At 48.6% G+C, this 13,517-nt stretch overlaps 1 protein-coding gene across 1 annotated transcript in view; it reads right to left on the reverse strand.

The window, feature by feature from the left end:
• Positions 1-4,125: 4,125 nt before the first annotated feature.
• Positions 4,126-13,517, reverse strand: part of LATS2 (large tumor suppressor kinase 2) — a 38,806-nt gene continuing 29,414 nt past the window's right edge. Inside the window, exons 5-8 of the mRNA XM_032611103.1 lie at positions 12,581-13,163; positions 11,253-11,435; positions 9,510-9,616; positions 4,126-6,309 (exon numbers count right to left, since the gene is read on the reverse strand). Of these exons, the coding sequence (XP_032466994.1) occupies positions 5,812-6,309; positions 9,510-9,616; positions 11,253-11,435; positions 12,581-13,163 (1,371 nt within the window). The 3' untranslated portion in view covers positions 4,126-5,811. The remainder of the gene's footprint in view (positions 6,310-9,509; positions 9,617-11,252; positions 11,436-12,580; positions 13,164-13,517) is intronic.

Genomic DNA, 13,517 nt, shown 5'->3' on the forward strand with positions numbered 1-13,517 from the left:
CTCATCTCACTGCACAGAAATAAACTAAAAATGGATCACCGACCTAAATGAAGGGTTAAACTATAAAAGTCTTGGGAGAAAATACAGGAGTAAGTTTTCATGGCCTTGGGTTGGGCAAAGTCTTCTCTGATAGGACACCCAAAGCAAAAACAACGGGAGAAATAAAAATAGATAAATTGGACTTCAGCAAAATAAAAAAACGGGAGGGCATCAAAGAACACCAAAACGAAGAAATGAAATTGGTGAGGATGTGGAAAAATTAGAGCCATCATACGTTGCTGGAGAGAATGTAAGATGGTGCACTTGTTCTGGAAACAGTCTGGCACCACCTCAGAAGGTTCATAGTGTTGCCATTTGACCCAGTAAAGCCACTACTGGGCTGACAGCCGAGAGAAATAAAGTATGTCCACACAAACACTTGCATATGAATGCTCAGAGCAGTACTACGCACAACGGCCGAAAGGCAGAAATAATGCTAATGTTCACTAACTGTTGGATAAATAGGAGAAATAAAATGGGGTAAATCTACACAAGACAATACTACTTGACAATAAAAAGGAATGACATACGGACAGTGCTACGACATGGGTGAAATGTAAAGTATGATGCTAAGTGAAAGAAGCCAGTCACCAAAGGCCACTTACTGTATGACTTCATCTATATGAAATGTCCAAAAGGGGCAAATCCGTAGAGACGGGGGGAGATCAGTGGTTGTCTGAGGAGTGCACTTGTCATGGCCGCGAACAATGGAAGTTACGGCCGAAGGGAACCCGGCCTCTCTTGAGTGATAATAATGTCCTCAAGTTGACTGTGGTGATGTTTCTGCAAGTCTGTGAATACACTAAAAACTGCTGAATGATATACCTTAATTGGGTGAAGCTTTTGTACTTAATGTGAATTATATCTCATTAAAGTTACTTAAAAAAAAAAGATGGTCCGAGTCATTTAAGGAAAGCCTCCAACGTGAATTTGGAGAAAGAGTAAAACAAAGAACAAGCGGCAAGAACATAATACAAAGGAGCCCGGAGGAAATACAGACAATTTGGAAGCAGAATTTTAAAACCCTTGAAATGATAAGAGGGGTAACAAACGCAAATACTGAAGACATAAAACAGGGATGGACAGACTGATTGGAGAACAAGAATGAGCTCTTGGGAATTAAAAAGATAATACCTTCGCCCCCAAAAATTTAATATGAAATCTGTAAGATGAAGTCAATGAAACCTTAAAATAAAAGAATAAAATAAAAGAAAGTGGAATAAAAAAACATGGATGACAGGAAATAAATATAAGAAATCAGAGAATCGGCTGAGGAGTTGGAGAATCTTTGGAGGGAATAAAGTTCAAAATAATGCCAGAAGGGACTTCCCTGGTGGTCCAGCGGGTAAGACTCGGCACTCCCAATACAGGGGGCCCAGGTTCAATCCCTGGTCAGGGAACTAGATCCTCCATGCATGCCACAACTAAGACCCAGCGTAGCCAAAATAAATAAATAAATAAATATGTTTAAAAAATAATGCAAGAAAATTCTCCAGAGCCAAAGGGCACACATCTCTAGGTTGAAGCCTCAGTGTTCAAGACAATAAATGAAACCAATGGAGGAACATCGCCATAAAGTGTAGACCACAGGGTAGATAGAGATGATTCTAGAAGCTTCTAGAGAGAAAGGGTATTCAACAAGACTGTGAACCTGGGAAACAGAGGACTAATGCCTCCAAAATGCTGCGTGAATTTCATCCTAGAATCTTAGATTTATCTATATTTTCAATAAAGTAGAAAAGGGACGTTTTTGGACAAGCAAGAACCCCAACTTTTTTCCAGGTGTAAACTGAGGAAAAGGAAGATACAGCATTTGGCAAAATGGGATCCAACACAGGAAAGTGACAAAGAGAATTCCCAAGATGACAGCTGTTTGTCAGGCTTGAAGGGCAGCTGGTCCAGACTGCAGGATGAGGTAGACAAAGCACTCGTGCTCCTGGAAAACAGTCTAGGCTTTGACAGATCCATCGTAGCAACTGGAGAGGGAGGGAGAGAGGGAGGGGAGGAAGGAGGGAAGGAAGGAAGGATGGACAAAACACCTGTACTTTCAAAGAAAACAAAGTAAATGAAAAAGCAAGGTAATTACTAAGTCCAAGAGGAAATTTTTTTTGTATGAGAAGGAAATACAATCAGAATACACTATTTGGCTCAAAGACAACCTAGCAGTCTTTTGTTTTTGTTTTTTGGTTTTTGTTTTTGGCCACACTTCGAGGCTTATGGGAACTTAGTTTCCCAACGAGGGATTGAACCCGGGGCCATGGCAGTAAAAGTCCTAACCACTGGACTGCCAGGGAATTCCCCAGCATAGTCTTCATGATATTTACGTTGATAACTGATTTAACTAAAAGTTGTGAGAGAACTTACAGTAGGAAACAGAGGTTGAGGAAGGCCTATAAGAGAATTACCATATATGTCATTGATAGAAAATATTTAAAATAAGTAAATCAAGAAACATCATTAAGAGCCTATCACTGAAAACGCCAGAAAAATGACATAGAAAACATGGGAGAGGCTGAGTTTGGGAAGCAGGAAATGGCGAGATATGGACAGAGACTCTTTTTCTAAAAATAATATAATTTGGGGACTTCCCAGGCGGTCCAGTGGTTAAGACTCCGAGCTCCCACTGCAGGGGCGGGGAGGCGGGCTCCACGTCTGTACCCGGGTCCTGGATCCATAAGCTACTCTGATCCTTTTGGAGACACCAGTCACCGGCTTAGAAAAGGCAGGAAGCTGGTGATTTTAGGAGGGTCCGCGCATTCAGAGCGGCGGGCAAGCAGGAAAGGAAGAGGGCGCGATGCTGCAGAGCTGAAGGCTGGACACTGTGGGTGGTCAGGTCAGCTGACCCGCTGCGAGGAAGGGTGGTCTCTCCACTACCCAAGAGGGAATGACACATGAGAAAGAGACGAAGGCCAAGTGCTCCGCTAGTGCCCAGATTCTGCCAGGTGTCAGCGCAAGGGCTAACGCACAGCCAGAGGACTCTGTGCAGACCGTGCTGTCCAGCGTGGGCCGCTGAGCACACACGGCGACAAGCTTGCGAAACGTGGCTGGCGTGACTGAGGAGGTGAGTTGTGAGCCTTCATTACTCAAAACTGAAATTGAAACCGAAACCCACTTCCACCTCCAGGAAGGTGGAGCAGATTTTTCCTACGCCTCCCACCAAGTACAACTAAAACTCCTGGACACGGCAGGCAGAACGGAAGACCCTGAGAGGTGGGGAGGCGGCGGCAGAGGAGCTGGGCCTCGGGGCCTGAGGAACGACGCAGCGCTCCGCGCTCCGGGGTTTCCTTCCGGTTCCAGGCTTGGAGCTGAGCCCAGCAACCTGCAAGTGCCAGCAAGCCGGGTCCCAGCGACAGCCCCACCCGCGAGCCAGAGGAGACGGGCAGACAGACGGGCATAACTGCTCCAGTACAGCCAGTCAGACCAGAAATCCCTGCCCCCGGCCTTGCCAGCAGAGCCCCCAGCGTCCTGCTGGGGTGACGTGCCGGGACTCCTGCTAGGGCAGGACGCTGGGACCTCCACGCCGTCGGCTGACGATGCCTCCCCAACGTGGCAGCCTACCAGGAGAGCGGGGGCCGGCAGTAAGGGGGGCCCCTCCCCGCTGGGACAGGGTCGGAGGCGGCCTGCTGGCGTCGCGACTGCCCGGTGGGGACCACGTGACTGCACCTTTCAAAAGACCAACTCAGAGTAAAACAAACGATATTTTCTGTATTTCTTAATGCCATCAACCATCTTAAAGCAAAGGTGAGGCGTTAGCGTTGTCCTGTCAGTGTAACTGTCCCGAGCAGGGGAATCAGCTCCCACTCACGATTTACCTGACACCCCACTTAACCCGCTCGACAATCTAATGCCATACACTTGTCACCAACTTCGCGAAGAGAAGCTGGTCACACAACCGCACCCCTGCTTGGACCGTGTGCTTACCTGAAACCCGATCTCCTCTGGGGGGGGGGGGGTCTCCTCCCCCCTCCCCCTCCCTCACCCGATGGCAGCCCTGGCTGCGCGTGAATCACAGGAAAGCCTGGGGGAGTGGCAACACATGATATAAGCAGGAACTTACAAATTCCAATGAAGCTCGACACCAGTGGATTTGGATTCAAAACTTTAATAATAAATTGTGCCAGTAGAAGCTTTTCAAAGGCAATGATATATCAATAAATAATAGTTAAATTGAGTTCCTGAGAAAGAACCTACCACATGACGTCTGTCAGAGTGTAAATAACAACACGGCGTTACTGCAAAACTAGAGAAACACTGACAGTCACGACACAGCACAGCAGACCCAGAACCTGCCACTCACACACATGTAAACCAGTACACAGGAATTGTCTTCTTCAGTTTAGCCATCGATAGACGTGTAAGTGTGCTGCCTAGAGGTACACTAACCAATGGATACATTATGCTAAAAACCTCAAGGAAAAATACGTGGAATAATATAATGAAAAATACGATGCATCAGGTTTTTAAAAAGCAAAAAAAGAATTTAACTTTTTATTCAAATATAAATCACTTTAAATAGGAATATACTAATTTGAAATAGGAATATTTTGTGTTTATCTATGTAGTTATATATACATTTACACTCCTAAGAAAATATGTATGGCTTAAATATCTTTTCTTTTTCAACATCACTTTGCTGTTTCACAAAGATTAGAAAAATGTGCTTCTAAAACCAAGTTAAGATGGATCCTTCAAAGCACACTAGAAACACGGTGAGAGAACCCCAAGATCACTGCCCTTCCACGGGGCGTCTGCCGGGTGGGGCTCCGGCTACCCGTGGCGGCTGTACCACCAGGACAGCATCCTGACTCGCGAAGCAGACAGAGGTCCACGACTAACTTACATTTTTTTGGCAGAGCTAAGAGAATCCCTTTTGATGTATACAAGTGTTGTGTAGGACAAACGTCTTTGCCCCCCAAAGAATCCAATCACACCCACGACACATACAATCACATCAGCTCTCAGGCACACGTGCATTTCCTCAACGAGAGAGGAGGGGTGCAGTCACAGCGAGGGAGTCACCACAGGACGACACGGCAGCAGCACACTGTCCAGAATTACTCACTCAAAATGTATTCACAGAACCCGCTGTGAATGGCAAGACACGGTCACGCTTAACAGAAAAACCCTGTTCGTGCAGCGATCTCTCCACACTTGGCATCTGAAGTCACACCCGCGTGATCACCTGCTCACACTTCCTATTGTACTATAATATGCAAAAAGCAAACAGAACAAAACAAAAGCAGCTTTTAACATATATCACAATTTTGAAATGTGGGAAAAATATAAAACAAAAACCACTGTGTGAATAAAATGGTATCAGTAACATCAGAACAGTGTTATCGTTTTTTTTTTTTTTTTTTTTTTTTTTTACATTATTGCACAGAGATTTCTTATCACATGTTCTTCAATCTTTACGTCTTTCCCTAAATGTGAATAAGTGCTGTGGATAAAATACAAACGTAGAAAATAACAGCAGCATGATTTGTCAAAATTAATCCCTATAATTTAGTAAGAAAAATGGCTATAAACAAAATAAGTGCTCTTTCTAAACTGTGCTAACTTTAAAAACATTGCTTTAATGCAGTGAAGGTCCTCAAAAGCCAATTCCAGGCCATGCTGACACCCGCCCCGCCAGCAACCAGAATGCGGAGGAGACGTCAGAGGCGAGTCCTCTTTCAGAAGCTTTTCTGCTTTGGTTTTGGGTGCAGACCAGACTTTCGAGGGGCGATCGGCCGACTGACCTGAGGGGCTGACCTCCCGGTCCCCCAGGGTCTACACGTACACGGGCTGGCAGCTCCCAGCCTGTGCCCCCGGGGCCGGGCCCCCCGCAGCTGGCTGCTCGGCCTCAGTCCCGGTCTCGGCCACCGCAGGCTTGGGGCACCGGAACGGGTAGCCGTTGTCGTCGAAGAACCTCCGGAAGGTGAACTCATAGAAGGCGTGCTCGGGGTGCCGGCTGCCCGGGGGGCCCAGCGCATCCCAGGCCTTGGAGCTGTCCTCGCTGCCGTCCTGCCAGGGGCCCTCCTCGTCCACTGGGTCGAAGTTGGACGTGTCCATGGGGTGGCTGATCGTGGGCACGTAGGGGGCAGGCTGCCTCCGGATGTCGCTGGAGAAGTCGATGGCACCCAGGAACGGGTGGGCCTTCAGGTCGTCGGCCCCGTTGCGGCCCAGCCGGTGCTCAGCCGAGCAGCAGAGCTTGGCGATGAGGTCCCGGGCCTCGGGGCTCAGCTCCACCTGCGCGGGGATGTGCAGCGTGCTCTCCCAGTTAATCACCTGCGGGGACAATACGGCCGGTGTTCCTTCCTCCTCAACCTCGAGGCCGACGAGGGCCATCCCGGGACAGGGTGTTAAAGAACGTGATCGTTGCTTAACATTGCTAATCATCAGGGAAATGCAAATCAAAACCACAATGCAGTACACCCCCTCACAACGGTCAGAATGGCCATCATCGGCCTACAGATGATAAATGCTGGAGAGGGCGTGGAGAAAAGGGAACCCTCCTACACTGTTGGTGCAGCCACTATGGAGAACAGTATGAAGGTTCCTCAAAAAACTAAAAATAGAGCTACTATATGACCCAGCAATCCCACTCTTGGGCATATATCCAGACAAAACTATAATTCAAAAAGATACATGCACCCCTATGCTCATAGCAGCACTATTTACAATAGCCAAGACATGGAAGCAAAATGTCCATCAACTGATGAACAGATAAAGATGTGTTACATATATACAATGGAATCCTACTCAGCCATGAAAGGAGAATGAAATAACGTCATTTGCAGCAACACAGATGAACCTAGAGATTATCATACCAAGTGAAGTCAGACAGAGAAAGACAAATACCACATGACATCGCTTATGTGTGGAATCTAAAACATGATACAAATGAACTTATTTACAAAACAGAAACAGACTCACACACATAGAAAACAAAGTTATGGTTACCAAAGGGGAGAGGGAGGGAAGGAAGGGACAGATTAGGAGTTTGGGATTAACGGATACACACTACTATTCAATATATATAAAACAGATAACAAGGACCGACTGGATAGCACCGGGAATTATATTCAATATCTGATAAGAACCTATAATGGAAAAGAATCTGAAAATAATATATACCGGAATCACTTTGCTGCTATACCTGAAACTAACACAATATTGTAAATCAACTATACTTCAGTAAAAATAACTTTTTTTAATTTAGAAAGATCTTGATAATTTCACGATGGGAGAACAGAGCAGACATCGGAGGCTCTGAGCAGCTACAAACGGTGTGGTTTCAGGAGGAGCCCACAGCCTGAGGCACAGGGCGAGGAAGCCACCCCCAGCTGGTGGCGCTCAACCACACACAGCAGCCATCAGGACGCTCACAGAGACCTGTCTGCTGTGAGGAGGAAGCCTAAGGGACTTCTTGTTTACACCTGGAGTCAGGATAAAGCAAGGCCAATATGACCAGGAGTGGCACGGGGCAGGCGGTGCGAGGGCTGGTTCGAAACTGAGTTGTTGTTTTAGTAGAGCCAAAGTTATACAACTCATAGAAGAAAACATAAAGGAAAACGTTCATGACGTCGGATTTGGCAATGATTTCTTGGATATGACACCAAAAGCATGGGTAATAAAACAAAAAGATATATAAAACAGACTTAATCAAAATTTAAAACTTTTGTGCATCAAAGGACACTACTGACAGAGTGAAAAGACAAACCATGGAATGGGAGAATGTATTTGCAAAGCATATAGCTGACAAGGAATTAATATCCAGACTATATAAAGAACTACAACTCAACAACAAAAACCCAAAGAACCGAATTTAAAAAAGGGCAAAGGACTTGAATAGACATTTCTCCAAAGAAGATCTACAAACGACCACGAAACATATGAAAAGAGGCTCAACATCACTGAACCTCAGGGAAGTGCAAATCAAAATCACAATGAGATACCACCTCACACCCCCTAGAATAACTACTGTTTTTTAAAAAACAAAAGGAAACTAAGTGTTGGCAAGGATGTAGAGAAACGGGAGCCTTTGTGCACTGTTGGTGGGAATGTAAAATGGTGCCGCCACTATGGAAACAGTATGGAGGTTCCTCAGCAAGTTTCAACGTAGAATGACCGTAGGACCCAGCAATTCCACTCCTGGGTATGTCCCCAAAGGAACTGAAAGCAGGGACCAAAGAGATACTTGTACACATACTTATGTTCACAGCAGCATTACTCACAAGAGCCGAAAGGTGGAAACAACCCAAACGTCCGTTGCCAGACGATGGCTTAAAAAGATGGAATGTTATTTACACACAATGGAGTATTACTCAGTATTACATACAATGTAATATCATTCAGCCTTAAAAAGGAAGGAAATTCTGACACAGGCTCCAACATGGATGAACCTTGAAGACATTATGCTGAATGAAATAAGCCAGACACAGAAGGATAAATACTGTATGATTCCACTTATATGAGGTCCCTAGAATAGGCAACTTCATAGACAGGAAGTACTGATACAAGAGCTGTTACAGGGACAGAGGGGAGGGAGGCATGGCGTTATCCTTTAGTGGTTAAGCCTGCTTGGGATGGTGAAAATCTCTCGAAATAGGTAGCCGTGACTGTTGCGTAACACTGTAAATGTACTTAACGCCACTGAATTGTACAATTAAAAGTAGTTAACATGGTAAACTTCACCACAATTTTTAAAATTGGGTTATTATCATGCAGACAAATTGGTAACTAATTCAGCAATTCAATTAGGATATAGATAATGCCAAATTCCAATTTCACTGTTACTGTAAAGAAACCAAGCCTTCATTTAGGGTTTTTCTAATTAAGAGGTTATTAATTTCGGGTCTCCTGTGGACTCCGGGGTATGTGACTACATCCTAGAACCGTCAGTGAACATGTGTAAGGGCACTGTTCTGAGAAGTTCCAAAGGTTTCATCAGGTTCTCTATTCAGTCTTTAAGTAATCAAATCATTCATTTCAGACAGTAAATGGCTACCATTCTAAAACTAATTCTTCAGTACTGAGTTATTACTTGACGGAGTAATTTTTTAATTACTTGAAATGAGTATCAGAAATGCGCACAACTAGCCTGACACATAGCTTATAACTGGCCAACGGTAACGACAGAACATCCAAGTATCAAACCGATTTCCTCGGGCACAGTCTCAAAGCCGTGTTGGTTGCTGCACGGCGCACCTGCCGCCGGGCCCAGACCTGCGGCCTCGGTGCTCCGCCCACCCCTAGTTCTCACCTGCAAGCACCACATCGGCAGGCGACCATGGTTCAGGTTCACGCGCACATCACAGCTCAGCTCTGACCCTGTGCCTCTACTTACCCAGATAAAAAATTAATAGGTAATAACAAGAATACTTGAAAACATCCCATGACATACAAATGACGTCCCTATTCAGAATAAAAGGTCAAATGTTGGCCTAAGCCTCCTGGGTTCATCAGAAAACCACGTGCCCCATTACCTTCAGCTGGGTCTCCGTGGGAGTCGGCGCCAGGAAGGGCGGCTGCCCCACCAGCATCTCGAAGAGAATCACGCCAACACTCCACCAGTCGCAGAGCTGGGTGTATCCTGAAAGACAGCGTCACTCAGCTCCCACCCCGCACACACCCTCCTCACACACCCCGAGAGAACCGGCTCACGTCGGCGGGGAAGCTCCAGGCGGCGCACAGGTGACGTCACCGCCCCACCTGACGGCGCGCGTGTGACGTCACGGACTCCCGCACGTGTCGGCGCACACGTGATGCCACCGTCTCCGCACCCGGCGGCGCACGCGTGACGTCACCGCCTCCGGCACGTGGGGCTCAGAACAGTCTGCGAGAAAAACGCTGCCGGGGCGTCCACGGTCTCCACGTGGGAGGAGCGTGGTCACGAGCATTTTCTTATTTTCCACCATTAGTCTGTGATAAACACAGGATGCTCTTGTAATAAAAGGCTTTTTAATTTTAAAAGATTACTGTTATTGTTAGTAACAATACTAACCAGAATTTTAGGTTCTTAACACGAACAGACGCAAGTTAAAATCATAGAAACTAAAAAGCAGAAATTCTGTGACCTGAGGTCAGCTGAGACCAGTGATGAGGCTTCCCGGGGAGGTTTTGGGAGAACCGGGGGGAGGAAACTGGCAAAGGGAACGGCTGCCACCTGTCGCGCTCCTTGGGGGCACCAAGGGAGCTAGGCCCCCCCCCCCCCCCCCCCCCCGCAGGGCTCCGGCGGCCCGGTGCTCGGGCAGGGCGGCCTCGTGGAGGCTGCGGAGCAGGCTGATCTTTGATTTTGTCCCACATCCCAGTCCGAGCCCCGTTCCAGCCCTGCTGTCACCGAATTCTTGCTAAGTGTGACCTGCAGCCCCTGCCCGTCTGGCCCCAGAGGCTCCGCTGGGCTGCTGCGAACGGGGGGTTGGGGAAGACGGGTGTCCTCCCCCGCAGGCTGGCACCCACCCCTCCCTCTTTGAAAGGAGGGGCAGGGGGAGAGCTTTACTGGGCAGGGAGGTTGATACTCTAAACTCTCGAGGCACTGCTGTTACACGTGAGGCGGTGAAAGGCTAGTAACCCGCGCTGGGTCACACAGCTCACAGAGAACACAGGTGAGGACAGAGGGTCCTGGCTCCAATGAGTGGAAACAACACGTGAGAACAGACAGACCACTGCTCTCTGGGTTCATCAAACGGAATCAGATGAACAAACGCAGGCGCTGCGGGCCCTGCAGCTGACTGTCAGAGATGCCTCTCGTGCTCGGCCAGGCGCCCACTGGATGGGACGGAGCACTGCTGTCCCCAAATCTTACCTTGAAGGTGCTTCTGGACCTGCGGCGGAGAACTGGAGGACACAGTGTTTGTATCCTCACACCCGTTGACCAGTGAAGGTGGTTGACCCAGGTAGGACCCCCCCGCATCCCTCCCCCACAGTCCTGTCTATCACAGGACTCTGTCAAAACCAGTTCTGGAGCGACTCCTCTGGGCTCCAGGGAGCAAGCCAACCTCGCACCCGGCCTGTCACTTCCAGCCTAAGGAGGGGCAAGTGGAGACGGGCCAGAAGCAAAGGCAGCTCCCAAACAGAGGGACACACACTGGAGGCTGTGTTTGCTAAGGGAAGAATCCAGCTCTCGCGCTCCCATGAGCAGACACAGTGGGGACACTTTGAGTCTCTGAAAGCTGGGGCTCGGGACCCTCAGAGGTCACCTGGCTTGGGTGCAGGGCGGAAGCACGCACCTTTTCGGAGGAGCACTTCTGGGGCGATGTAATTTGGGGTCCCAACCAGGGAATGAGCCAGACACCGCTGATGCTGCCTCCGCGCCCTCTGCTCCAGGGTCTTGAGCCGGTCTCCACAGCGGCAATTAGACACGTCGTCCCAGAGGTCGCTGGGCTCCATGCTGTCCTGCCTGGTGTGACTCCCTTTCACCCAGGAAGCGAGCCGAGGAGAGAAGAGAATGAGAAAGTTAATTTTTTTTTTTTGAGAAAGTTAATTTTCACTCTTTAACAATGCAACAAATCCATAGCTTCAAAAGGAAAAGTAATCCAACCCAGCTCCTGACACAGTGAGAAATATTCCTCCCGCCATCTCGCAGGTGGCTGAGGTCCTGGGTCTCACACCCAAGCTGTGACGTGCGCTCCGGTGCCAACACGGGAAGCATGGAGGAGGCGGCCGCAGGGGCTGTGCCCTGTGCTGGGTGACGGAGCAGGGCCAGCGAGAAAGGCTCAGAGACTGTAGGATGGTGGCCCCAGAGCCTCTCAGGCCCATCTCAAAGGCTAACACCACCTGTTTGATAGACATGTTTTAAGACGGGCATGGAAAAGAGTGAGAGGATTTAGAAACTATGAACACAAATGACTTCAGTGCCCAAAAATGGGAATGAACAAACTGATTTAGGATTAGTTTTGAGTTAAAAAATAGAAGCCTGAGGGCTTCCCCGGTGGCGCAGCGGTTGAGAGTCCGCCTGCCGATGCAGGGGACGTGGGTTCGTGCCCCGGTCCGGGAGGATCCCACAGAGCGGCTGGGCCCGTGAGCCATGAGCCATGGCCGCTGAGCCTGCGCTCCGCAGCGGGAGAGGCCACAACAGTGAGAGGCCCGCGTACTGCAAAAAAAAAAAAAAAAAAAAAAGAATCCTGAGCTATAGAGTATTAAAATCACTATTATAAAAATTCAAGCCATAGATAAGATAATGACCAGCTGTTTCTGACTTTTCCAGGTAGCAGGACCACAGGAGGTGGAGTTAAGCTGGAGCCACAGCCAGGTCTGTGCCTGCAGGTAGACGCAGGGTGGCTGTGAGAGAGGGCTCCTTGGCAGGCTGGGAGGCTTGTGTTTTAAGGCTTGTTTTAATAGGGCAGAATGATGGCTCCTCAGCAAGGCCCCATGAGACGCTATGGCCTACTGTCCTAAAAACGTATTAATAAAATTTGAAGCCACTAACTTACAAAACAAAAAACCACCTCACACGTCATATGACTTCTTCAGGGAGAAAAGGATGTCACGCCAAATTATAAAATCACCCGGTGACAGCTGCGCCCCCAGGCGGGGAAGGAAAGGCCTGAGGCGGTACCTTTCTGGTAGTATTTGGAGTTGTGCGTCCACCTGAAGCCCGTGCAGAGGCCAAAGTCTGTCAGCTTGATATGGCCGTCGAGATCTATAAGAATGTTGTCCGGCTTGATGTCGCGGTGGATGAAGCCCATCTTGTGGACGCTCTCGATGGCCAGGGTCAGCTCCGCGATGTAGAAGCGGGCCAGGTGCTCGGGGAACACCTCCATGCGGATGAGCAGGCTCATCATGTCGCCGCCCGGGATGTAGTCCATGACGAAGTACAGGCTGTCCTTGTCCTGGAAGGAGTAGTAGAGCTTGACCACCCACTCGTTGTCTGCTTCCGCCAGGATGTCCCTCTCGGCCTTCACGTGGGCCACCTGGTTGCGATTCAGGACGTCCTTCTTCCTCAGCGTCTTCATGGCGTACAGGGCGTGCGTGTCCACCTTGCAGGCCAGGCACACTTCCCCGAAGGCGCCGACGCCCAGGGTCTTCACCTTCACGAACATGGACTTGTCCATCTTGGCCCTCTTGAGCCTGTTGTAATTGGACTCCTTCTGGTAGAGGATCTTCCTCATCTGCTCCTGTTCAGCTTCACAGAGCCCGGCCTGTGCAGGAGGAAACAGGGGAGGGTCACCCTGGGGGAGCCCAGGGGGACGGGGTGGGGAAGAGGCCCCAGAACGCAGGGAACCCCAACCGATCCGCGGAAACCAGGGTGCAGAAGAATGGGGCCAGACACTACAAGCGAGAAAATAACTCTTTGTTCTTTACATCCACACAGAGTCGCAGATCTGGAATCGAAAGGGAAGACATAATAACAGGGACTTTTTTCTCCAAGTGACCTTAGGCTCCAAAAACTACAGGAAACTTATATTAATAAAAATCTGGGGGAAAGGGAACCACAAAATTCCTGGAGCTCTAAGAGCAATGTAATAATTTAATAATAGTTCAGGGGAAAATGG

Source organism: Phocoena sinus, chromosome 18 (assembly GCF_008692025.1).
Source record: "Phocoena sinus isolate mPhoSin1 chromosome 18, mPhoSin1.pri, whole genome shotgun sequence".
Classification (NCBI taxonomy): domain Eukaryota; kingdom Metazoa; phylum Chordata; class Mammalia; order Artiodactyla; family Phocoenidae; genus Phocoena; species Phocoena sinus.